Source organism: Blennius ocellaris (genome assembly GCF_963422515.1).
Source record: "Blennius ocellaris genome assembly, chromosome: 20".
Lineage (NCBI taxonomy): Eukaryota > Metazoa > Chordata > Actinopteri > Blenniiformes > Blenniidae > Blennius > Blennius ocellaris.
Window position 1 is genome coordinate 19,825,786 of NC_137669.1, and position 24,648 is coordinate 19,850,433.

Consider the following 24,648-nt stretch of genomic DNA (forward strand, 5'->3'; position numbering starts at 1 on the left):
TTTCAATGACCTCTTGAGTGACAGTTTGGAGTTTGATATCCAGGCTTGAAACTGGAGCTAAACTCTTAATAACATATAAGCTCTTGATGATTTGAGTTCAAACTCAACCAGGCACAGAGAAACATGCACTTGAATGCATTCCGAGACCTTGTCTCAATACCAGAGGTTGAAATGGATTTTCGTTTATGCGGTGCATAGTGAGCCAGGCAAGAGCCCCAAAAGATGTATAAATCTGTTTGGGGATCCTGGAAGTGGCACATAAACTGCATAAAGAGGCAAAGTGCAACACTCATGCTTTGCCCTGAATGCCATCTGTTTAAAGATGTGGCTTCATTTAGTGGCGCCAAGCTAAAATTATTTTCTGTTGAAGCAAAATGTCTACAAGTAATGGACCAGCAGTTTGGAGAACCTCTGAATCAATGGTATTTGAATGAAAGCTTTTGCCTTTATCACAAGCAAAGCAGGTTTTCATTTTGTGACTATGTTGTAATCTTTCTTATGACGTGGCAGACGTACAATATGTTTATATGAATGCATGCATTCAAAACAGCCAAATGCTTCCAGTGAGAATGCGAGGTTGTTGTTTTTTGTTTTGTTTTTTTTTCCATATATGTTTTGTTGCTTTTTGCTTTTCAGGTGTGTTACCCCTATACTGACTAGGCTGTGTTGTTGGTTACATGTGTGTTTTCCTCAGGCTGCCATTAGAGGCCAGAAAGGAGAGAAAGGTGACCCTGCAGTCCTGGAGCCTGTGAGTTTCCTTTTTCTTTTTTTTTCTTTTTTCAGACAGGCTAAAGGACCATTTGTCCCTCAAGGGGCATTTCAACATTTTCAACGTTAAGATTTCAACGTCTTTGAGAAGGATTAAAGTCTTTTCACCAAGAAAAGCTGAATAATTCCCAAATTTTGTTTTATCCCAATTGTACAAGTACAGTTATATTTTCTCATGTGTAGTTGTCAAGTTGTCACTTTTTCCATTTTTTGGGATTAATACATAATAATTTAAACTTTGACGTTTACAGGGTATGCTAATTGAAGGACCTCCAGGACCCGAAGGACCTTCTGTAAGTAAATTATCATTGTGCTCTTGTTTGATTTGTTCCTGCAAAGTAACTATATTTAATTGTACGGCAGAAAAAACTATGAATATCAACTAAACAATATCAAGACATACAAATTTGTTATTAAGAAAACATAGGAGATTCAAACCTTGCACAATAATGCAGAATGCAATGTCGCTTAAGAGAATAAGTGACAGGAAGTGGATGATTTGTTTTGTTTATGGAGCACTGTAATCACGATGCCTCTGAATAATAACTCTTCTCATCCCTCAGGGGCCTTCTGGACCCGCTGGTCCTTCTGGACCTCCTGGTTCTGTCGGTGATCCTGGAGAGAGAGTAAGTTATTTTTGTGTGTACACACGTTACTTCTAAACGGGTTGGCCTTTCCAATCATGAAACATGATTGGTTCATTTGTGAAAGGGGTCTTTCCTCACACCGTTGGCTCACTGCTCCCTGTCTCCACTCTGCAGGGTAATCCTGGTAAGGCCGGTTTGCCTGGAGCTGATGGAGTCCCTGGACCTCCTGGAACCTCAGTCATGCTGCCCGTAAGTCACCCGGTTCAACATTTCTCCGCTATCCAAGTGGGCGTATTATGTCTACATGTCTATACCTACAGAGTAGAAAATATTGGCTTTTATTGAATGGTGACACCATCATGTTGACTTGTTTGTCGTTGTTTGTTTCATTTTCTCTTTCTCCCCGTAGTTCCGCTTCGGTCAGAGTGGAGGAGATAAAGGTCCTGCTGTTTCTGCTCAGGAAGCGCAGGCAGCAGCCATCTTGTCACAGGCCAGGGTCAGTTTTCACTTCCTACTTTTACTACTTTTTGGTTGACTTGTTACTGTTTTTGAAAGTTCAAATAAGATGTTTCTGTACACTTTGGAGAACTTATCTTTTTTGAAATTATAAAATGCACCCAAGTTACCAACAAACAGAAAAAACATTTGTCAGTCTATGATTTTACATTGATATTAATATAAATAGTTACTTTGACTGCAATCTTTGACCTTACATTGTCAATACAAGCTCACAAAACAAAGTTTGCACACAGAAGAAATTAAAGCTGCTGATATCACAAAGGAATGATTTAATACGAGCATAACATAGTTTACAAGTATATTGTTCAGCATGTCTGTTTACACTGAGGTGTTGTTGTGTGTAGATGGCTCTGAAAGGACCTCCTGGACCAATGGGATTCACCGGACGCCCCGGACCCATGGTATGTTCCTCTAATGTGAACTCTTACCTTAATATGTTGTAGTAGTCATTGCTGCTGTTGTTTACTTACTTTGTAATTGAATTAATCTGATGATTATTTTGTTACTTAGGGGAATCCAGGAAGCTCTGGTTTGAAAGGAGAGTCTGGAGACCCTGGTCCTCAGGTAAAACATGTTCTCAAGTCAATAAATTAAGCTGCCTTTAATGGGACTGTATTATATTGCTCATATTTACAAGCTTCCATTCACAAAAACATGTTTATCTCTTTTTTTTTCAAGGGTCCCAGGGGACCTCACGGTCTGATGGGACCTCCAGGAAAATCAGGAAGAAGAGTGAGTAAACATTCATTTTAATTTTAATTGTCTTCATTAAATGGATGTTTGCTGCGGTGTTTGTCACCCCAAAATGTTTATATATTGAAATAACCCTCCATTCATGTTGCTGAATGTGTGTTTGTGTTGCGTCAGTCCAACTCATATTGCTGCTCTGCTCCTCTTCCAGGGTCGCGCCGGAGCTGACGGAGCCCGGGGAATGCCGGGAGAGACTGGAACAAAGGTAACCTCAGCATAGTGTCAGTATGTGACCCTCTGTTTTTTTGTTGTCAATGATCACCCCCCCATCGAATGGCGATCTGTTAGACATGTTACATGCTCTCACTTGAAGCGCAGCTGTATCAAGTCAAATGTTTGAACTCAGTTTTCCTGCAGCGGCTCTTCTTGTGATGCTTCACCAATCCTCATGTAGTAATAATAATAATAATAATAATAATAATAATAATATGCCAGCTCACGTGTCTCTACGCCTCCATCAGGGTGATCGTGGTTTTGATGGACTTCCCGGTTTACCTGGGGACAAAGGACACAGGGTGAGTCGAAATCGATGAGTTTCACTATCAGTAAATAGGGAGAATTACATTAAATATCTATCAGTTGCTGACAGGTGACACTCAGAACTCTTCTGATCCCTCATCTTGTTCTATCGTTCATCTGTTCAGGGTGACACTGGGCCAATGGGACCATCAGGAGGCCAAGGAGAGGATGGAGAGAGGGTACGTAGATGTTTTTTGTTTTTTTTTAAACACGTTGCGATTGGTCTGTTAGTCACCAGAATCTCATCGTAACAAATTGCTTCTCTGCTTGTAGGGAGACGACGGAGACGTTGGACCCAGGGGTCTCCCAGGTGAACCAGTGAGTGTTTCCATAAAAGCCTGGTGGATTTTATGTTTTCACCTATATCTATATATATATGCACATTCATCATTTCTCTTACCACTATATATCTTCTATATAACTTCCTGAAACACATCTCCATGCATCCATTATCAGAGACTCTTCCCTTGTGAGTGCTCTGAGCAGTGCTCTGCTTTATTTTTGCCTCTTCTCAAACTCAACAAGATTCATCCATGAAAACGTATTCCTAGTTCAAAATGAATACAGCAATTCATGTGAATGTACATGTATAGACACAGTGAGAGGGGAAAGATCGTTCGGAGCACAAATCATTAAAATCGTGTTTGATTTAAGTTCAATTTAATTTAAGTTTATTTTTTTACTTTGTAGATTTAAATGTGATTTTGCTGCAGGTTGCAGACCCGTGATTTAGAGGATCATTGCTGTTTTGTGTAGATCAGTGATTGAAAGGTTTCAACAAGCGAAATGCGTTTTATCTGTAAAAGTAATTGTTTGCAAGGAAGCGTGGGACGTCTGAGTGCCTGGTGTAAAAATGTAATGCTCCAACTGTTTTTCTTTGTTTATCTCTGATTTCTAATATGTTTTATTTTATTTTACTATGTTACTCTCATTGTCTAGTGCCACCTGCTTCATTGTCAGTCATGTCATCTCATGTCATTAGTACATTAGCATTAACTATTGCTTATTCTGGACCTGTCTGTGTGTCTGTAGGGACCTCGTGGTTTGCTCGGACCCAAAGGTCCTCCTGGAATCTCTGGACCTCCTGTGAGTACAAACTATTTCAAACATCACATTGTTGTGTCGAAGCCTGACCACTGAACACCTCCCTAAAAACAACTCCATGCTCGATATAAACACGGGAATACCCACTAATCCAAAAATGAACATGTTATGCTCTTACAATCCTCTCAAAACAATTTGGAGTTCTCCAATATCAACCAGGTTTGCGGCAGCTAAATATCAACAAAGTATATTTTCTGCTTGACATGTTTACATGAAGTGGTAGCCCTCTTGTGTTTAATAATTGCACTCCCATTGTAGAATTACAATCCTGTGATGTTATTGATTTGCAAAGAGAGATTTTTGCCGAAATGAGTGGAATGACTGCCGAAAACCAGGTCCATCACCCTTTTTACTGCGCACGTTTTCAATCTGTGTGAAAACCTGATTTGTTAAGGTGCTTATGTTCATCAAGCTAATGTAATAAGCTGCAAGCCTCGGGAGTTCTGCAGTCAACAGGACATCATACGAAGATCTCCCCTCTGAGCGACAGGCAACACAAGCCTGCTGATTCCTCCTGATTCCTCCTGATTCCTCCTGATTCCTCCTGATTCCTCCTGGTCCTGCAGGGCTGCGGCGCCGCATGTTTCTGATGTGTGAACGTACACAGAAATCCTGAGAAATAGCGTGTTGTTGCGACCAGGTGTGCTGGAGCCGAGAGGTTTCTGAATCGTGGAGGACAATGAGTCTGCAGCTAAACGCTCTGACGCCGTCGTGTGATTCTCTCGTTTGTTCAGAGACACTGAGAGAAAGGCATGACTGAGAAGTCTAGTGTCTTTGTTTGCAGGCTCACGATGTCGTAAGTGTTCATTCACCATGTAAACGTCTTTTTCTTTCTAGGGAGTACGAGGAAATGATGGCCACTCTGGTCCTAAAGGGAACTTGGTCAGTAGCTTTTCCTGTGTCTTTTCATGAAATGTGAATAGCGGATTTCTGAGATTGATCATAGCAACGCCAAATATTTCTTTGGTTGAACTGTTGAATAATGTCTTTCTAATATCTCCTTCATATCTTCTGTTTCTGTCTCTCAGGGTCCCCAAGGTGAGCCGGGACCTCCAGGTCAGCAGGGGACTTCAGGAACTCAGGTTAGACCGAGGAAAATGAACGGCATCATATCATATCATAACTGCCTGATGGAGGTTGTGTTGTGAAGGGTTTCATTTGCATCTACAGAGTTATATGAATAAAAACTGATATGGTGAGAACATGTCTTTATCTTTATGTTGAGCAAAAACTAAATACAATTATTGATTGTTCTTTGCAGGGAATGCCAGGGCCTCAGGGAGCCATCGGACCCCCGGGAGAGAAAGTAAGAGATCAGATGTACACAACAAGGCTGAAGAAGTCGCTCTGTATCAAAAGCACAGTCATATAATCAATTATTCCACATTCCAAATAATCTACATACTGCTTGGCTGTAACTGATTTTACTTCTTCACTTTATTCATGGTAGAGATGCAGATGAATCAACATTTAGGGATGTTTTTTCAGAGTATAGTTTATTTAATTTAGTTGATGAGAATCATTCCAATCTGGACAGGGGGACTTTATAACAAATCATTGATTTATATATGTGTATTTCCTTCTCTCCAGGGTCCCTCTGGGAAACCTGGTCTGCCAGGAATGCCTGGAGCTGATGGTCCTCCTGTATGTTTTTCTCATTTTACATTATTCTGACAAAATAAAGTAAAACTCACCGACATGGCGCGTCCTCTGTCAGGTTTGAGCTTTTTGTCTGTGCTTCTCAGGGTCACCCAGGAAAGGAGGGGCCTCCTGGTACCAAAGGAAACCATGTGGGTACTCGTTATAAAAGCTGCCGTAAATGATGCTGAATAAAACGTCTTTGAGGTGCAACGATGTGTCGTGAGCTCAGTCTCCTTTTTTAATCCTATTCAGGGTCCCAACGGTCCCCAGGGAGGCATTGGCTATCCCGGCCCTCGTGGCATCAAGGTCTGTTGTTATTTTAAGTCCTTTGTACATAACAGACCGAGGGTTTTCAGGAGGATGCTACTAATTTGAAGCATTTTTTGTTTTCAATCCATAAGGGATATTTAAGGACCTTATCAGTTTACTGATTGAAAACTTTGATTGCAGGGAACTCAAGGAATTCGTGGGCTGAAGGGCCACAAAGGAGAGAAGGTAGGTTACTCATAACAACATGATAAATTCAAATGTACATTTCTATTTAATAATGAGAGCATGTAAATATGCAAATTAAGTCCAACTCAATTATTTACTGTCTGGTGTACAACTTGAGTTTTTGTTTGTGTCTGTTTGTAGGGAGAAGATGGTTTCCCAGGAATTAAGGGAGATTTCGGTGTCAAAGGAGAGAGGGTAAGGTGGAATAATGGAGTAATTATTTAGTAGCTCGGTCGGTTAGTGAAGACACTAATAGACAAAAAAGCAATTTATCAGTTATTATCATCTTACTGTCATTTTCTATTCTTAATGGTATTAATCTACATGGAGAATATCCTCTATTTGGTATTTAGTTTTTTATTATATTTTGCTGACAGGGTGAGCTTGGAGTACCAGGACCCAGAGGAGAGGATGGTCCAGAGGGGCCAAAGGGTCGTGTTGGACCCCCTGGTGAGCTTGGACCACTCGGACTTGTTGGAGAGAAGGTTTGATCAGTTTGACATTATTCCTTTACATTTATTGCATGATAAAGTGGCCATAACAAATATCTGTTTCACTGAATGCATGATAATATTGGGACATACACTCTTTAAATAGTTTTGTAATATTTGTCGTGTCTCATCAGTAAACACAGACATAACCGTCGTTATTGATGATATTATCATATATTTCCAGGGTAAACTTGGCGTGCCTGGACTTCCTGGATATCCTGGAAGACAAGGACCGAAGGTAAGAGAAACTCAGCGTCTAACGATCCTACTGATTCATTTGATAACGCTAAATGGTTTCTTTTCACACTAATGGTCAACAGGTTTCTGTAGGGTGAGAAAGATGCTGATGTTTTTTTGTTTTTCAGGGATCTCTCGGATTCCCAGGATTCCCTGGTTCAAACGGCGAGAAGGGAACCAGAGTAAGGCTGTTTTGGGGTTTTATTTTTCAACTCGTCATTAATAGTAATTGCTGCGACCTCTGTCTGTACAATAACCATGAATGACTGTCATTTTCGTGTCTTCAGGGTATTAGTGGTAAAGCTGGACCAAGAGGACAAAGAGGACCAACGGTAATATTTCACAATCTTTCTTTTTTTTTTTTTTTAAACATGCAGCCTATTGTGTCAAAAAAAAGGTAACTTCTATATACTGTAATACCAAGTTTCAGCCTGTCAAACCACTGATCAGTGACGCAGGGAGCAGTTGTTGTATTGGGTTTTAGATCACGGTCTTCACTGTGCAGCACAAGTTTTAATTTGACCACCAGAGGTCAGCAGAGACACGATTTCCAGAGAGCGTTACGTTATTCTTTATTCCACCAGCAGTGTGCTCAGAGGAAAACTGAATTCACGCTTGTTTGTAAGAAGCTTTTATAAGAACATTTGCTGTTTGTGACCTTCAGGGACCGAGAGGACAGAGAGGACCGAGGGGCGCAACTGGGAAATCAGGAGCAAAGGTTTGTGTGCATAATAGATTAATCTGAACTTCTTTACGCGTTTATTAATTTGTTTTGATGATCGTATATGTCGCTGGAAGTCATTTTTGTCATTGATAAAATCATTTTGTACATCATGACACTTATTTGTGGCTATTTCAACTGAAAAAGCTTAATATTATGATGAAATTGAAAATCAAAATTGGATAGAATTTGGACACAAATGCTCCATAGGAACGCAATATCTATTTAGGTATTGAGCAAACGAAGTGTGTTTTTTCTGTATATTCACGGAAGGCCTTGGAGCCAGCTCATTGCTGCAGGTTGATAATGTGGATTATTTGACATAATATAATAATATAGTGCTTGTAGGTTCATTGCACCTGCTGAAAACACCATGTTTTTGTTTCCCTTCTTATGTTTAACATGTTTCTGAAAATGATTTTCCTTTGAGAAATTCTGCTGATTGGAAGCCTCGTCCATGACATAAAATATATTAAAGGTGTATCTAAAAACTATTATTCTTGTATTTCAGGGAACATCTGGAAGTGATGGACCTCCTGGTCCACTTGGAGAGAGGGTGAGCACTTACTTTCTTTCTTAACAAGGACATATATATCCATACTAGCTAGCTTCCATAGCTATTAAGTGGCTCAAACAGTTGTATTAAATGCATGCTGCTGTTGTCTCTCCAGGGATTGCCCGGGCCTCAGGGAGCCAATGGTTTCCCCGGACCAAAGGGACCTCCTGTAAGATCATGTTTTTATACTCATTTGTTGTATTTTGATTGTAGGTATTCCTAAACTAAGAGCTTCCTTTTGTTTATCTAAAACATATATAAATATATATCATGCTTCTTTACAGGGGCCACCAGGAAAGGATGGACTGCCTGGACATCCTGGCCAGAGAGGAGAAGTTGTAAGTTCTAAAATATGATTAAACTTTGGAAGGCATATCGGATGTATATCATTCTGAAAATTGAAAACTTTGGTTATATTTGGTCTCAAAAACCTCAAAGTACATTTTATTTTTCTTAGAATCTCTCCAGCCAATCTCAAAGCCTTAAATCCTAAAGCCTTTTTTCCCCTTTTTTTAACCAAATTAATCAAATATCACGATGTAGTTCATCATCGCTGGACTATGATCCCAAACATTAACTGGTTACATGTGAAAGCAGATTTTGTCACTTGCATCTTATAAAGAAATGGTGATCCTTTGTGATTTATTGATAATCTGTGAACTCACTCCTCCTCCGGCAGGGTTTCCAAGGTAAAATGGGTCCACCTGGGCCCCCCGGAGTCGTCGGACCTCAGGTGAGTTCGATTCCTCAGCGGTGGTGTAAATCGCACCACTTTTCATTGTTTTGCTCGCTCAGCATCATTTTCCCGTTCTGACGCCTCCACCTCCGTGTTGCCAGGGTCCATCAGGTGAAACCGGCCCCATGGGCGAGCGCGGCCACCCCGGACCCCCCGGACCACCCGGAGAGCAGGGACTTTCAGGCCCCTCTGGGAAGGAAGGTACCAAAGGAGATCCTGGACCCCCAGGCGGTCCTGGTAAAGATGGTCCTCCAGGACTGAGAGGCTTCCCCGGAGAACGAGGACTGCCTGGAACGCCTGTGAGCATCAACAGTAGAAACTCTGCATCGATCGCCCAGTCGATGTTTTTAGCAACTTTTTTTAATTAATAATGATTAACAAAAAATGAATCTGCTTTTTCTTCAGGGTGGTGGAGGACTGAAGGGAAGTGAAGGACCTGCTGGACCTCCTGGATCTGCCGTACGTTTAAAACCAAATTTACAAACTTCCTTTCCACGCTTCTATTGGAACAGAATTAAACAGTCCAGTTTGAACACTTTTGTTCATCCGGAGTTTCATTAGTTTTGGTAGTTAATGTGATTCCTTTTTATTTATTATAAATTGTGTTGGGATTTTAAAACATTAGATGTTTAAGTTTGTCACTCGTGAGAAATAAAACTGGTTTTCAATCATAGTTTGTGATTAGATTCAGAATTATCTAGTTTGTTCAACTCAAAAATCGAGGAATTGTCCGTTGTACTTATTTAGGGTTCTCCTGGTGAGAGGGGACAAGCTGGTACTGCTGGACCTGTCGGACCCCCGGGCAGACCGGGCCCTCAGGGGCCACCGGGACCTGCTGGAGAGAAAGGAGTCCCTGTGAGTGTCCTGGGCTGTTTCATCACGCTTCTCCTCCGACATCCACAAGAAGATCCGAATATGTGTTGAATCCACCTGAAGAGAAAATATCTTCTGTCGATTCAACTTGTTTGCTTTCTATTCAGGGTGAGAAAGGCCCGATCGGCTCCGCGGGCCGGGACGGAGTGCAGGGTCCGGTGGGTCTGCCTGGTCCTGCCGGGACCCCCGGAGTTCCTGGAGAGGATGGAGATAAGGCAAGTAACCACATTCACTCCTACATGGATTTAGAGCAACAATTTATATGAACATTTAATCTCAAAGCGTGGAAATAGAGTCTGAGTCCAGGAAACTGTTAAAGGATGAAAGTAATGTGACTTGTCTTTGTGGTTTCAGGGTGAGGTCGGGGAGCACGGGCAAAAGGGGGCAAAGGGAGGTAAAGGAGAACATGTGAGTCCCTTGAATGGAGATCAAACATTTATTTAATGCATTGAAAACAACTGATGACGTCGTCCCTCGTTTATCTCGCTGCTGTTTAAACCTTTTTTTTGTCATTTATTGGTAGGGTCCTCCCGGTCCGCCCGGGCCGATGGGTCCCGTCGGTCAACCCGGTCCTGCTGTAAGTAGAAACTCTTTGAAACGTAAAAAAAAAACTGAGTGTTCTTGCTTCTTATTGTGGGAACCTGAAGGTTCTCAGTTGATTGTTCCTCGACCAGAATCCACACGGAAACATGAACAATTTAGGAGCCAGATTTAGTTCTTGATGTTCATCTCTAATACGTTTTTAATAGGAAATTCCTCTTTACACTCACGTTTCCAGCATTTATATTTGGAGAAAGATACCCGGGTTTGTTGACATTTAAGCGTCATGGAAACGCCCAAAGATCCAAGAGGAGAGATCCAGTTTGTACTCGGTCTGGCGAGATTTTGATTTGCACTGGAAAAACAATTAACAGTCATTTTCACAACATTTCAGACTTTTCTCGTGGCTCCAAGACTTTTTTTTTTTTTTTTTTTTACAAAGTCTGACTTCTTTTCAGCCTGAATCAGTCAAATGTTCGTTCATATCCCAGAAACCCTTGCGACAAGTTTCCCAAGATGACGTCAGTCGGTTTTGTTAAACAAAGTAACTGGTTCTTTTTGTTCCAGGTGCTAAAATTATTACTCTGCTAACCGCAAGGAGCGGCTGAGATCGTGTGTTGAGTTTCTCTTGCTGTGTGGCTGCAGGGCGCCGATGGCGAGCTGGGGCCGAGGGGACAGCAGGGGCCTTTCGGAGTTAAAGGTGACGAAGGATCCAGAGGATTTCCCGGAGCTCCAGGGCCAATCGGACTTCAGGTAGAAACCCCCACCCACAAACAAGTCTCATAATTCTTGAATATTAGTTTGGTTCATTGTTTTGGTGCCAACATGTCCACGTTTGTTCTGCAGGGGCTTCCAGGACCGGCTGGAGAGAAAGGAGAGATGGGCGACGTTGGCCCTCTGGTACGTTTCAACAACTCGTAACCTGACTGCTGATTTGTTGAAAATCATAAGCGATGATAAAAGTATAAGTCTTTATGTGTTTCTAGGGTCCGCCAGGCCCTCCGGGACCCCGCGGACCTGCTGGACCAAACGGAGCCGACGTGAGTGTTTACATCTTATTAAGACTCACGCTGGGTTTTCACTGCAACTTCGTGACTTTTTAAAGGAGAAAATTCTCTTGGACTTAGTTTTAACGAGTAGAAATGTAATGGGTGGAATACATTTTGAACTATTTCCTGCACGTTTTCTTTCAGGGTCCTCAAGGTCCTCCTGGTGGTTTGGGTAACCCGGGACCTCTCGGAGAGAAGGTGCAGCATTGAAGGAATATTTCTGCATGAATTTGACGGTATCTGAAGAAACTGAAACTGAATTGACTTCATTTCGTCCCGAGAACTGAAATATTACCTGCTCTGTCTGCAGGGCGAGCCCGGTGAGTCCGGACCGCCTGGCATCGTCGGAGAGCCCGGAAAGAAGGTGAGACGCTTCGTGTCAGATCGACGCGTCCAGAGACTTCTAGCCTCCCCGACATCGAGCTGAGAGAGTCTGTGTGTGTGTGTGTGTGTGTGTGTGTGTGTGTGTGTGTGTCGACAGGGTCCTCGTGGAGAGCGTGGCGAGAAAGGAGAGGCGGGACAACCTGGACCAGGCGGTACCATCGGAGGACGGGGACGACCTGGAGACGACGGGCCCAAAGGAAACCCGGTATGACGCTGCACACACACACACACACACACAGAGAGTTACCACACAGATCAATAACTTCAGATGGCGCTAGACTATAGAACCTCTGAGCTCGGTGTTTTTCTCCCTCCAGGGTCCAGTCGGCTTCCCTGGTGATCCTGGTCCCCCTGGTGAAGTGGGACCCAGAGTAAGAACCTCTAATTAATTCAAATGTCCTCAATCACTTCTAGCCATTATGAAACTTGGTGCGAGACATTTGTTTAATTGAGATGTTGACATCAGTGGGGGAAAAGAGAGAAAAGTGCTTCCTGTCTTGTCTTCAGGGTCAAGATGGCGCCAAGGGTGAGAGAGGAGAGGACGGTGAAGCCGGAGAATCTGTGAGTCAAAACACGCAGCAATGCAGGTTCTGTAAATGAAGCTCGTTTTGTTTTTAAATGTTTCGCAGTCTCATCAACTTTCCTGCTCTGATTTCTATTACAGGGTTCCCCAGGACCTCCTGGAGAGAACGGATCTCCCGGGCCACTAGGAAAGAGAGTGAGTTTTGATATTTATACCATTAAATTAGAGCAGTTTACTGTAAATAACAAGAAGAAATGTCTTTATTTATTTGTTTTGCCTCACATTGTGTATATAATGTGTTGTATTAGTTATACAGTACAAAAGCACAAAGTACAAATGTTCTTTTTAATGTTTTTGTGTGTTTTTTTTTTATTCACCAGGGTCCTGCAGGAACAAGAGGACCGGAGGGTCGTCAGGGAGAGAAGGGAACCAAGGTGAGTCCAGGGATTTTTCTAGAATGTGTTTCAGCTCCACGATGCTCGCCGCTGCAAATATCTCATCAAGATATAACGTTTTCATATCGGTTGATGTTGATATTCACATATGAGCAACGAAGAGAAAACAGAGAAACTACAGGTTAAGAGAACAGAAAAGTTTGGGATTTTTGAGCAGAAGCCAAACAATGTGACGTGTTTCAAAGGTAAAAAAAGATTGTTTTCTTTCCCTGACGAAAAGCTAATGAGCTCAGACAGATAAATGTTAGAATAGTATTGTTTCAAAGTCAGAACAAAACATTTACTTTACTTAACTCACACATGTTCCTGTTATATGAGACGATGATCATATGAACAAATCCAAAAACACTTTATTATCAATCAGTCAGTCAATGAATGTAACTTCTAATCTATTTGTTCAACAGCTTTTCATGTTGAATTAATTTAAAATGCTTCACCGATGATGATAATTAAGTTGGAAAAGCGATTAGAAATACATTTCAGAAGTTTGAAGATAAACTAAAATGTTAAAATCACAGACCCTAACCTAATGCTGACAGATAAAATGTAAATTCTAAAATTTTCTTTCAAAGAAATAAATTAAATGTAATAATAATAAGATTAGCAAATAATGAATCAAATAAAATGAAATATTATGAAATGCTAATTTAAAAGTTATCAACACACATACCCTTTATTCTCATTAAAACTGAAGCTGAAAGTAAAAATCAGGGTTTTGTTTGAATTTATAAATGTTATATTTGAAAAGGTGACTGAACAGAAAACTTGAAGCCAATTAGATCAAAACACTTACCATGAAATGAAGACAACCGATAAAAGCAACACTTCAACCAGGTGAAGTGTGTCATATATTGATTATATTATATCCAAAACCTGTTATGATCAACGTCTCGTGTATTTATACGAAATGGAATCAGTGAAATTCTTCATTGACGTTTTTGAGAAGATTCTTATTTTTTCCCTCTGATTTCATCAGCCGCTGTGACGTTATCACTATATATGTATATATATATCACTCTGATCATAGCGACTGATATTTCTTATGGGGTCGTTAACAGGGAGATCCAGGTGCAGTTGGCCCCCCAGGAAAGACCGGCCCCGTCGGCCCCCAGGGTCAACCAGGAAAACCAGGAACGGAGGGTCTCCGAGGGCTGCCCGGATCAGTGGTCAGTGAGCTTCTGCACCGATTCGCTCAGCAGTTCTGAGAAAGTGTTTGCAGGGTTGGTTGTGAACGTGTGTGACTGTTTCAGGGTGAGCAAGGATCTCCAGGACCTGCTGGGCAGAAAGGACCAGCTGGACCTCTTGTAAGACTTTAGCTTTTACCCCCCACGACTCACGTTGCCATGGAAACACACTCCGGAGTCAGTTTCCGTCATTTCACTCCTCCTCTCTCTGTGCATTGTCGCCTTTGTTCTGCGCCACCAGGGACCCCCTGGTCTGCCTGGTCTGCGCGGAGACCCCGGTGCCAAAGGAGAGAAGGGACACCCGGGTCTTATCGGACTCATCGGACCTCCAGGAGAGCAGGGAGAGAAAGGAGACCGGGGTCTGTCTGGGCCTCATGGATCCAATGGACCCAAAGGAGAGAATGTGAGCTTGATCATATGACGCTTTAATTATGGCAACAGAAATCCACCGTTTCACCTTCATTTTGACCAAAAAAAAAAAACATATAAAAACTGTTTTTATTGTCGTGTTTTTATTTAGGGAATGCCTGGAGGAACTGGACCTCTGGGCCCTGCTGGTCCTCCCGGTTTGCCTGTGAGTATCTGAACCTCAACAAGATGACATCCGTCTTCCTCCTCACTGTCAGCTGCTGCACTAAAATATCTGTGGGTGTCGTTGTCATAAAATTAAAGCCGTCTTCCATTTTCAGGGTCCTCAAGGTATCAAGGGCGCGAAGGGCTCCAGCGTGAGTAAACGGCTCTGTTCCTGCTATAGAGTTCACACACTAAGCATTGAGTTGAATTTCATCACGTGATGCTTCTTCTATTCTTCTTCTTCCTGGTGTGTTTAGGGAGGAGCTGGTCCAAAGGGAGAAAAGGGAGTTCAAGGACCTGCTGGACCTCCTGTACGTTCACTTTGCTCAGTTTTTTTTGAAAAAAAAAAAAAAGATGTGTAGTCTAGATTCCGACTTGCCGACTGATTCATGATGTGAAATATTCAAAACGACCAGGGCCCGCCGGGTGAGGTCATTCAGCCCCTGCCCATCCAGAGGAGTCCCAAGTCGAAGCGCTCTATCGACGCCAGCCAGCTGCTGCCCGAGTCCGACGGCGACATTCCCGCCGCTGACGCCGCCGGCACCGAGTTCCTGATGGGCAGCGAAGGAATGGAGGAGATCTTCGGCTCCCTGAACTCCCTGCGACAAGAGATCGACACCATGCGATTCCCTCTGGGCACTCAGGACAGTCCGGCACGCACCTGCCAGGACCTGCACCTCAGCCAGCCGGACCTCAAAGACGGTGGGGGGAAAAAAAAATAGATCATTGTTCATCAGCTTTATCTTTCTAATCCTGTCGAACTGAAAGTTTTGGGGATATTTTCACATAATAAAGCGTGTTCAGGACCTTCCAACAAGCCTGTTGAATCCAATTTTGTTGTTTTCTTGTCGCCTCCCGCAGGAGAGTACTGGATCGACCCCAACCAGGGCTGCTCCAGAGACTCCTTCAAAGTCTTCTGCAATTTCACGAATGGAGAAACTTGCCTTCATCCCAGCAAGAGCATCAACATGGTCAGTCTTGAAATTAAATCTCCACGAACTAGTGAATCTGTGATCGCGATAGCGTGAACAGATTCACGGAAAGTCTCCAAAAACATTTGGTTTTTTTTCTCATGTCGTTTAAAAAAGCTGAACAGAAAAGGGCAAAACAAGAGTTGAACTGGAAGTAATTTGTGATCTTGGTGTTTGTGGCTGCAGGTGAAGATGAGCTCATGGGACAAAGAGACTCCAGGGTCTTGGTTCAGCCAGTTTTCCACCGGTAGTAAGGTCAGTAACAACCAGCGACCTTTCATTTTCACTCCACCCATCATCTCCCCGTCTTCCTCACACAAACCCGCTCTGCCTCCTCCTCCTCCTCCTCCTCCTCCTCCTCCTCCCAGTTCTCCTACATGGACTCCAACGGCGAGCCGGTGGGTGTGGTGCAGCTGGGCTTCCTGCGCCTCCTGAGCGTCCAGGCCCGCCAGAACCTCACCTACCACTGCCACCGCTCGGTGGCCTGGGCCGACCGAAGCTCCAAGAATAACTACGACAGGGCGCTGCGCCTCCAGGGCGCCAACGACGAGGAGCTGAGCTACGAGACCAACCCTTACATCAAAGCCCTGGTCGACGGCTGCTCCGTGAGTTCTCATGAAACTTAATTCCATTGCGTTTTTAATTGTCCGTTCTTTGAAGAGTGAATTACTCTTTACATCTAATTCATATCACAAACTCTGTCTTCGCTCACGCCGAGGCAGCGATAAGATTTCTTTCTGTTCGCCTGATCAAAGCAGACAAACCTACCATCTTCAACACTGGGCAGAAAGAAATAAACAGAGGGCACATTAGATGTTGTTATTATGATCATTATGCCAAAGGAGCTCTCATATGATTATTGGGTGGGATTTTTACAAGCTGAGAGCGGAAGGTTGTCCAACCCGCAACAGCTGGAGAAAAGAAAAACAGACATCCAGTGGGACCCGACACATCTGTTCATGTCTTTAGTGCTTCAGGCGCATTTTTAATGGAATCGCATGGGATTTCATGTCATTTTAGAACAAACTGAATCCTGAGTCCTTAATGGTGCAGATTATTATTATTTTCATTTAAAACTTTTAAGCCGATTTACTTTTTAAAAAAAAGTCATGATTTCATTCAGTTTATGTCTTTGTGTAGCTCTGAAGGTGCTGAAGTTAACCTGCCACTTTGAATAGCTTGATAATTACTAACTAACTGACTCACTACTGCCATCTTGTGTGCAAATATGTTACTGAAAACTGCATTTGGGGAGACTTGAGAGAGGATGTATGATTTTTTCATGCATGTTTTTTTTTTGTTTTTTTTTTATCGTTTAATCGCTGTTGCAGGACCAAATCAGAAACAGACTTTTAGCAGCTATTTACAAACTTTAGAAACTGTGAAGAAGCAAACCTTTTTAACAAGGTTGCTCGTTCGACGCGATCAGATGCAGCAAGATTCACCTTCCAGTGACGTCGATATGATCTACTGACGCGTGTCTCCGTTCTTCCCTCTGCAGTATCGTAAGGGCTTCGACAGGACAGTGTTGGAGATCAACACACCGCAGGTGGAGCATCTTCCTCTGCTGGACATCAAGGTGTCAGACTTTGGGGAGAGCAACCAGCAGTTTGGCTTTGAAGTGGGACCTGTCTGTTTCCAAGGCTAAAAACACACACCTGCATACACACACACTCACACACACACACACACACACTCACGTACATGCAGAGAACAACACATGCAAATACTCTCACACACACACACACATGCACTTAGAGACACATTTATATATGATAAACATACATGCCCAGTAATTTGTAAATTAACTTGTAAATGATATAAAATACACACACACACTCACATACATACACACACACACATATGCAGATGCTGTTGTGAGACAAACACACTCAAGTACGTGCCTGGGAAAAACAACTTCCTCCCCACATTTAATGGACGTCAAAAAAAAAAAAAGCAAAGAGGAGAGAATTCAAAAAAAAAAAAAAAAAAGTGATGATAATCAAGTCTCGCGGAGAGGAGACCGTCGACTGGCTGCACGACCGCGAGAAAGAGAAGATGAACTTTAGGAGGGAGAGAAAGTTCTTCAGAAAAAAAGAAAAAAAAATCAGTGTTTCTTTTACCAGCAGTGGAAAAAGGCCGTCCTGAGAGAGCGAGCAAACCAGCAACTCGAGGCCTGACGCCCCCTCGCCTCCAGTCCCCCTCTCACTCCTCTCTCCTCCCCGCTGTCTCTTTCTTCCACTCATCTCACCTGCTACCTCCCCCCCCCCTCCTCCTCCTCCTCCTCCTCCTCCTCCTCCTCCTCCTCGGATCACTCCCCGATACTTTAACCCCACATGGTTGATGAGAAGCTCCCGTGTCGCCGTCCTCATGTCTGATGTTTCACTACTTTTCACAGCTTCGCCGCGCGTCGGGTGTTTCTCCCTTCATGAAATGACGCGGAGTCTTTTGTTCAGCTCTCGCCTCTGTAAGGTTTTGTAAATTGTCCGATTGTCTGGGTTCGTAAGATCTGAATATGAACGTTGGTTGTGACCGTCTCGGCCTGAAGTCCATCGCAGTGAACCAAAGATTCAACCAGTCTCAGTCAAACAATTTGTTTTTTTAATCCCGTTTCAAGCTACTGCCATATCATTTGTCTTATTTATCATCTTGTCTTCGCCACCACTTCACAGTCGGAATGAAACTGTCTAAAAACAAACAAAAAAAATGTGATTTGCAGCTAAAGCGGAGGATTAAAAACGATCATTCTGGGGTTCGGCCTTGGGGTTTTTGACGCGAGTCCAGTGTGAAGCGGGATTAATGATCTCTGAACCTCAACACTCTTTGAATTGCTGAACAACCTGTTGCATGCAGTGGGACGGGGGCGGCGATGTGTCGACCGGTGAAATTAAAGCCATTTTTGTAAACTGTGCTGAACGTGACACCTTTTGTACTTTGCGTGTTGCTGGTGCCTTTTGAAGAGAGGCGGCTCTCCTCGCTGAGGAGGTCGCTGCCACACGTCCACAAGTCCAGTATTTGCTGAGTCACTTTTATGGGTACCTTGATTATCTGCTTCCCATCCAGAACACATTTTTTAACGACTCAGCATCCGAGCGCAGAATATCATCAGGGACCAGATGTGTTTGAGAGATTCAAAACTCCTTCCTTTAATTTTTTTTTTCTTTCCTGCAGCGGTGAATAAAATGCATGCTTTATTGAAATAAACTGCGTGGCAAGGTGCTAATTATACCAACAAAACCCCAAAAAAATAGCATATAAGTTTTAATATTCACTCTGAGTCAGCCATTTTTAGTCTCTTTTAAACTTTCAATGAAGTTTTTTTTTTTTTTTTGTTACTGGGGAAGATGTGCATTACATTCCATTTGTACAGAAATAGTGATATTCTATTGTATTTATTTAAAACAAACAGGGTGCTTTGAGAGAAAGAAAATCAAGAACCAGCAACTGTGTCGGAGGCAAATGTGGTGTTTTTTTTTTCCATTTGTATTTATTTCCTGCAGAAGAGAGAAGCGAGTGGCTGAAACTCACCGCCAGCCTGAGTTGTGGCGCTTCTGTTTCACACCCCATCCAATCGCCTGTCTGTTCCACACCCAAAGAAAATCTGTGGCCATATTTTTTATTGTAACATCCAAGTTTAGTGTTTTCATCAACTGTACTGTGCTGTTCCGTTTTATTATTATTATTATTATTATTATTTTTGCTTCCACTGTAATTATTAAATGGTGACTCTCCAGTTCTGTCACACGTGGTTGTCGTTGCTACTGTTTGGCTCGCCTCTGAGCTGCATTCAGGTTCAGCTTTCTCTGCGTGTGTTTGAAACGAACCACAGAAGAAGAGCTTGATGAGACTAGATGAGGTGCATGAGAACTCACGACCCCCCCCCCCCCCCCCCCCCCCAAACCCCCCCTTCCCAACCCCACCCATCCTGACCTTTCACTTTTCTATTTGAGGCCACAGCGGGAGGGAGAAAGGCCACGAGAGGGAGACGACAAAGGGAACCGGAAAACGATGTGGCGACGTCCTACTCGGGTTCTGTTTTGTTTTTTTGTTTTTGTTTTTGTTTTTTGTTCTATAGCAGGAATCTGGGGAGGAATGGCCAAAACCTTAAAACCAAAAAACATCTACCTTCCTCCAAAAAGAATGACCTCAACTATTTGTTTTCATTATGTTGAAGCCGTTTCAACATTAAAAGAAATAAAAAATTATGGTGCTGAGAAGAAGAGAAAAAAAAGTATTATTTTATAATGTCTGTAAGTATTTTTTTTTTTAATTCCTGTTTCTGTAATATATAATCTTTTTAAAAAGAGCTGCTTGACTCTTGTTTTTCTTCCTCTAATTTGTAGCTGTCATATACAAAAGGCCACCAGACGCTGCTGTTTGTCAGGAAAAGACGAGACGTCATTCAACTTGATGCACAAACAAACACCTTTGTGAGTTTTATGTGCACATTTCAGCTGAACTCAACGAGTCAATAATGAAAATTCAAATGAATTTTTCTTGTTTGTTTGGAAAGACAACGTTCCAGTCAATATTTTTGGTGATTTGGGTGCAATATTTAGTCATTTTCCTTTATATAATGCACACGTTTTCTATTTCTTTACAGGCAGTCAGTCAATATTCATTTGGATGTTTATTGCTTTAGAAAATCGTTTAAACAAATCAAAGAAGTGGTTTATGCCACAATTGCAGTGATTAAAAACACATTTCTGAAGAATTGTTTTTATAATCTACACTTTTATAACCCTCTTAATTTTCTTTTGTTTTGATGCTTTTTTATTGACGTGACCATCGTTTACTATTTAAATCAGTATAGTCTTGGTTTGTTGGATCTTCATCTTTCTGGGATTTAACTGCTGTTTCTGTGAGTTTCCTTTGGATTTATTGATGATTTAATTATGATTTTCTTGTGTTTTCCTTTTAGTTTGAAGCTCTGGTTTTCTATGTATATATAGCGGTGTAAACTGCGACATCTGGTGGTCATCTGCACGTCCTGCACATGTGAATCTTTCCATGTTAAAGGCTGGTTATTTTAAATACACTGGCAATAATCCTCATTCCATTCCAGTCATAGCTGGTTGTGTGAAAACACAAAGGAAACGTCACACTGATACTAAATACGTACATAAAACTAAGTAGCTCTAAGATTCTGTCGCCATTCTATAAAGTGTAATATCGATCTGTTTTGAATAGTTTTAAAATAAGTCATTTTAAACCTGCATGTTTATTTGAGTTGTAATTTTCAGCAAATGTACATTTTCTACTGAATAATATCTGGTAACATGTTCGGCAGCAGATGTAGTTTAGAATTGAGAGGTTAGGTATTACACAACATAAATAAAGTATAAGGGAGAAGAAGTATTTAGGGAAAAGAAGATTGAGTATGAAAATGTTATTTAGCGCTGCGGTGACAGTTTTTAAAGCATATATCTATTTAGAGAGAAAACAGAATTCACAGTGTGTATTCAAAGGTAGATCAAGTTTTATTGATTCGACATCCACACTATATCGTTCATTAAAGTCTTTGTTGGTACAAAAAGTGACGTGATTTAAAAAAAAAAAAAAAATACAATCGTCACACAAACGGCCACTAAACACAAATGATCTTCACAGTTAAATCAAACATGGAGGAAGTGGTTGTCTTTGTTTCCAGCAGAATGATGAGTCAGCCCATAAAAAGTCCACCTGGGAAAAAGACACTCGATTTGAAACTCATCCATTAAGTCTGACACGTACTTCTCCGGTAAAAAAAAATCTCCGCTGGGTGGTTCACAAGTCATACTGCACCTGTCACTTCGATACTGGCTCCGGTGACGTAACGAGAATCGTCCGACGCTAAAAAGGCACAAACGTCAGCGACCTCTGGAGGACAGAAAGAGACGAGTCAGCAGATCCGGTCCACAGGACGTCGCGTCACTTTGCTGGGAATTTCCACAAATATCACACTAATCTTTGTGAAAACATCTAACACGAAGCTGCTTCTCAAAACGTTCAGAAGAAAACGCGTCTCGTAGTGGAAGAGAACGTTTCCTTCACGACACTTATCATCACGGTCACTCTGACATCCTGATCCTCATCTGACCTGCAGCCTCGCCCATCCTGCCCATCGGCACCAACGTCTTCATCTGAAACACAACAATGATGATGAGGAGGAGGAGGAGGAGGCGGCGGCGACAGAACTCTGATGGTTAAAACACACATGGTCGCAAAAAGGTCTCTAAAGGTATGTTTCACCTCTGACCCTGCAGCAGCTTGCACGTGAAACAGACGTTCCAGTGACGTGTCCGTACCTTACTGATGACCTTCTCTGGCACCTTGTCGGTCATCGGCGTGGCGATGAAACCCGGCAGCACACAGTTGCACCGAATCCCGAACCTGAAGAGACGCAAGGAAATCACTTGTAGACTTTGTGCTTCTGCGTTTTGCTGCTTTTTGTCCGTCCTCACCTGCTCAGCTCTTTGGCGGCGGTCCTGGTTAACCCTTGAACGCCGGCTTTGGACGCGGCGTAATTTACCTGCCCGATGTTCCCCACCTGTGAACGTCACACACACACACACACACTGGTGACGTTGCTGGCCTGCTTGTGAGCGCGAAAGTAAAATGCAGACAGATATCGGACATCCTGCATTGTTTACACTGTTGATGAGAGGTTTGTCTTCTCGCGTTTGCTGGAGCCTCTCACCTTTCCCACGATGCTGCCCACAGTGACGATGGATCCTTTGGGAGCGCCACAGGCCACCAGAGCCTGAGCCACAGCCTGAGTGACCAGGAAGGAGCCCTGAGAGAGACGCAGGAGGCGAAACCTCAACTTGTATCCACCAATGAAATGCAGATTGAATGAGTTTGATTTGTATTTACAGTAGGACCCGGTGTGACTACACAGTTCTCGCTGCTCTGTGAGGCAGGATTTGTGCTAAATCATCGGTTCTATGTCCCCGAGAGTCTCTGGTTGGTGAGGAAAGAGAAGCTGAGCAGGGGTTCAGAGCTGCCCACCTTCAGATTGACCTGGATGACTTTGTCAAACTGCTCCTCCTCCATGTTGAGCAGGAAGTCGTCCTGCGTGATGCCTGCAGCATTCACACACACTGAGGGAGGGTGGAAGTAATGCGTCTGCAGAGACGGGTGGAAAGAAAAGAAAAGAAAAGAGAGCAACCTGAATGCGCAAGTCACTTTCCGCAGGACTCTGGTGTTTATTCAGTGCCGCTCTTCTCACCTGGACACTCGTCAGCAGCCGCTTGATACTTTCTTTGGACGAGACGTCCACCGCGGCCGACATGTGACCCTGTCCCCTCAGGTCACTCTGCAGGCTCGCCAGCGTCTCATTGGCCGACTGCTCACTGATGTCCGCCACCACCACAGACGCGCCCTCAGAGGCGAAGCGCTGGCACACCGCCCGTCCGATCCCACTGCCTCCTCCTGGGAAAGGAACGAGGAGCGTATAGTCACAGTGACGGCAGAGCAACGCTGGACACCGGCCTCCTGCACTCTAACCTTTTCTACATCAACCTGTAGTGACTGGACCTGAAGTGTTTGTTTAACCACTACATCCTCTAGTAGAACGATTGTTTTTCACATCAATCCGTTGATCCACAGAGCTACACTTTGGCGTCTGATTTATTTTCATTGAAAAATAAAACGAATAAACGAGGTTGAATTTGAGTTTGTGTAATTGTAACTCATTCGGACTGAAAATGTAAAATGATCAAAGCATTTCATTCAATGATCATTTCTGTTCAGTACGATTTTATTTTATTTTATTACTTTTTATCAATAATCAAAACAAATCAGAAACTAGAATATATACCTGTGATTCAGGAAACTGTAGAAGCTTTAACATGGGTTGGAACATTTTACTGTGATTGACTTGACGAATTATCAAAAGTTAACATTTAGTGTTTGATTCTCTGAGTTTGATTTTAAGTTAATTAAGTTTTCTAAACGCCCACGAGGTTATAAAGAGTCGCCGTTTACGCGTTTGTTTAAGTTACCGCGTTTAAACGAAGCCTTGAGGTCATTTAGACAAACTTAAACAACTTCCTCAACTAATACCAGTCTAAATAATCGTTATCGAGTGTGATTGTTTAGCTAAACATACGTATATAATGATTAAATCTACACTAACCAGTGACCAGAGTCAACCTTGATATGAGCCTCGAGGAGGACGCCATGACAGTTCCTGTGTTTTTGTAGTTCCCGCTTTTGCCCACCAGGGGGCGGCGAGGATCGTTCAGGCTTAGATTTCCAACCACTGCAAAATCATCCTGCAAAAACCTCGCTATTTACGAATCACTGCGCAAAACAGGAAACAAATGTCTTTTTTTATCTGTCCATGTATGTTTGTATGTCCGCGTATTTACACGTTGTGCTTTATTTCCGGGTTAATCCAGCCCGAAATGGGATACATCTTAAAACAAATTACTTTGTATCAAGGAGTCTTGATATGTTGTGTAAATGTAAGTGAGTAAATAGAGATCAATAATGGAAAATAATGTGAAGAGGAACGACCTTGACGCGTAGCGTAACCTCGCCTATCAACTCGGTTTACGTTGACATTTTACCGGAAATTGATGCGAGCTTAATGTCGTTAACTTTATAAGTAATGCAGTGACACAAAGTCACCACCAGAAGGCAAACTCTTTCATACTTCTCGGTGATTCAGTTTAATCTTATATTTGTATATTTTTTTATCAGTTTTGCTTCGTTTTTTGTAATTTTATGATTTCATATTGTTTATTTATATCATTATTGTTATTGTTTATACTTTACATTACACCAAATATTATTTGAATCCTTTTCATATTGGTGCTAAAGCGCTTTATTAGTCTTGTTCATTCCTTCATTGTATTCTGGCTTTACTTGTTTTGTCTTCTTCAATAATACCTGACGCATCTTAAGCTGTACAAACTTAATGGAGGATGATATGTCAATAAAATATGATCGTTTTAATCTGCTCGGTTTACTGTGATGAAAAGTAT

General features: G+C 42.4%; 2 protein-coding genes across 8 annotated transcripts in view; one reads left to right on the forward strand and one right to left on the reverse strand.

Moving 5' to 3' along the window:
* Positions 1 to 19,982, forward strand: part of col11a2 (collagen, type XI, alpha 2) — a 43,023-nt gene extending 23,041 nt beyond the window's left edge. For all 7 annotated transcript variants that reach the window (XM_080515732.1, XM_080515734.1, XM_080515735.1 and 4 more), the window contains 57 exons: positions 695 to 748; positions 1,020 to 1,061; positions 1,332 to 1,394; positions 1,530 to 1,604; positions 1,765 to 1,851; positions 2,219 to 2,275; positions 2,385 to 2,438; positions 2,553 to 2,606; positions 2,776 to 2,829; positions 3,086 to 3,139; positions 3,269 to 3,322; positions 3,417 to 3,461; positions 4,176 to 4,229; positions 5,085 to 5,129; positions 5,276 to 5,329; positions 5,509 to 5,553; positions 5,838 to 5,891; positions 5,993 to 6,037; positions 6,141 to 6,194; positions 6,339 to 6,383; positions 6,525 to 6,578; positions 6,761 to 6,868; positions 7,059 to 7,112; positions 7,240 to 7,293; positions 7,399 to 7,443; positions 7,776 to 7,829; positions 8,344 to 8,388; positions 8,504 to 8,557; positions 8,673 to 8,726; positions 9,068 to 9,121; positions 9,226 to 9,423; positions 9,530 to 9,583; positions 9,872 to 9,979; positions 10,105 to 10,212; positions 10,352 to 10,405; positions 10,521 to 10,574; positions 11,183 to 11,290; positions 11,384 to 11,437; positions 11,524 to 11,577; positions 11,731 to 11,784; positions 11,897 to 11,950; positions 12,068 to 12,175; positions 12,288 to 12,341; positions 12,478 to 12,531; positions 12,635 to 12,688; positions 12,874 to 12,927; positions 14,007 to 14,114; positions 14,199 to 14,252; positions 14,374 to 14,535; positions 14,653 to 14,706; positions 14,822 to 14,857; positions 14,963 to 15,016; positions 15,122 to 15,407; positions 15,567 to 15,676; positions 15,863 to 15,931; positions 16,045 to 16,281; positions 17,178 to 19,982. In XM_080515732.1, coding sequence (XP_080371858.1) covers positions 695 to 748; positions 1,020 to 1,061; positions 1,332 to 1,394; positions 1,530 to 1,604; positions 1,765 to 1,851; positions 2,219 to 2,275; positions 2,385 to 2,438; positions 2,553 to 2,606; positions 2,776 to 2,829; positions 3,086 to 3,139; positions 3,269 to 3,322; positions 3,417 to 3,461; positions 4,176 to 4,229; positions 5,085 to 5,129; positions 5,276 to 5,329; positions 5,509 to 5,553; positions 5,838 to 5,891; positions 5,993 to 6,037; positions 6,141 to 6,194; positions 6,339 to 6,383; positions 6,525 to 6,578; positions 6,761 to 6,868; positions 7,059 to 7,112; positions 7,240 to 7,293; positions 7,399 to 7,443; positions 7,776 to 7,829; positions 8,344 to 8,388; positions 8,504 to 8,557; positions 8,673 to 8,726; positions 9,068 to 9,121; positions 9,226 to 9,423; positions 9,530 to 9,583; positions 9,872 to 9,979; positions 10,105 to 10,212; positions 10,352 to 10,405; positions 10,521 to 10,574; positions 11,183 to 11,290; positions 11,384 to 11,437; positions 11,524 to 11,577; positions 11,731 to 11,784; positions 11,897 to 11,950; positions 12,068 to 12,175; positions 12,288 to 12,341; positions 12,478 to 12,531; positions 12,635 to 12,688; positions 12,874 to 12,927; positions 14,007 to 14,114; positions 14,199 to 14,252; positions 14,374 to 14,535; positions 14,653 to 14,706; positions 14,822 to 14,857; positions 14,963 to 15,016; positions 15,122 to 15,407; positions 15,567 to 15,676; positions 15,863 to 15,931; positions 16,045 to 16,281; positions 17,178 to 17,324 — 4,206 coding nt within the window. In that variant the 3' untranslated portion in view covers positions 17,325 to 19,982. The remainder of the gene's footprint in view (positions 1 to 694; positions 749 to 1,019; positions 1,062 to 1,331; positions 1,395 to 1,529; positions 1,605 to 1,764; positions 1,852 to 2,218; positions 2,276 to 2,384; positions 2,439 to 2,552; positions 2,607 to 2,775; positions 2,830 to 3,085; positions 3,140 to 3,268; positions 3,323 to 3,416; positions 3,462 to 4,175; positions 4,230 to 5,084; positions 5,130 to 5,275; positions 5,330 to 5,508; positions 5,554 to 5,837; positions 5,892 to 5,992; positions 6,038 to 6,140; positions 6,195 to 6,338; positions 6,384 to 6,524; positions 6,579 to 6,760; positions 6,869 to 7,058; positions 7,113 to 7,239; positions 7,294 to 7,398; positions 7,444 to 7,775; positions 7,830 to 8,343; positions 8,389 to 8,503; positions 8,558 to 8,672; positions 8,727 to 9,067; positions 9,122 to 9,225; positions 9,424 to 9,529; positions 9,584 to 9,871; positions 9,980 to 10,104; positions 10,213 to 10,351; positions 10,406 to 10,520; positions 10,575 to 11,182; positions 11,291 to 11,383; positions 11,438 to 11,523; positions 11,578 to 11,730; positions 11,785 to 11,896; positions 11,951 to 12,067; positions 12,176 to 12,287; positions 12,342 to 12,477; positions 12,532 to 12,634; positions 12,689 to 12,873; positions 12,928 to 14,006; positions 14,115 to 14,198; positions 14,253 to 14,373; positions 14,536 to 14,652; positions 14,707 to 14,821; positions 14,858 to 14,962; positions 15,017 to 15,121; positions 15,408 to 15,566; positions 15,677 to 15,862; positions 15,932 to 16,044; positions 16,282 to 17,177) is intronic.
* A 1,219-nt stretch (positions 19,983 to 21,201) lies between these two features.
* On the reverse strand, positions 21,202 to 23,843 carry hsd17b8 (hydroxysteroid (17-beta) dehydrogenase 8). The gene is made up of 9 exons (XM_080515752.1): positions 23,796 to 23,843; positions 22,887 to 23,089; positions 22,667 to 22,783; positions 22,356 to 22,451; positions 22,120 to 22,205; positions 21,964 to 22,048; positions 21,756 to 21,798; positions 21,461 to 21,535; positions 21,202 to 21,358 (listed from the first exon to the last, which is right to left on the reverse strand). The coding sequence occupies exons 1-9, from the start codon at positions 23,839 to 23,841 to the stop codon at positions 21,339 to 21,341; spliced, it is 771 nt and encodes a 256-aa protein (XP_080371878.1). The 5' UTR covers positions 23,842 to 23,843; the 3' UTR covers positions 21,202 to 21,338.
* Between the last annotated feature and the right edge of the window lie 805 nt (positions 23,844 to 24,648).

Coding starts and splice junctions, on each gene's coding strand:
- hsd17b8 (XM_080515752.1), bottom strand. CDS start 23,841: ATGGCGTCCTCCTCGAGGCTCATATCAAGGTTGACTCTGGTCACTG. Junction 22,784..22,886: donor GGCTGCTGACGAGTGTCCAG/GTGAGAAGAGCG, acceptor CCGTCTCTGCAG/ACGCATTACTTCCACCCTCC. Junction 22,206..22,355: donor TGGGCAGCATCGTGGGAAAG/GTGAGAGGCTCC, acceptor TGACGTTCACAG/GTGGGGAACATCGGGCAGGT.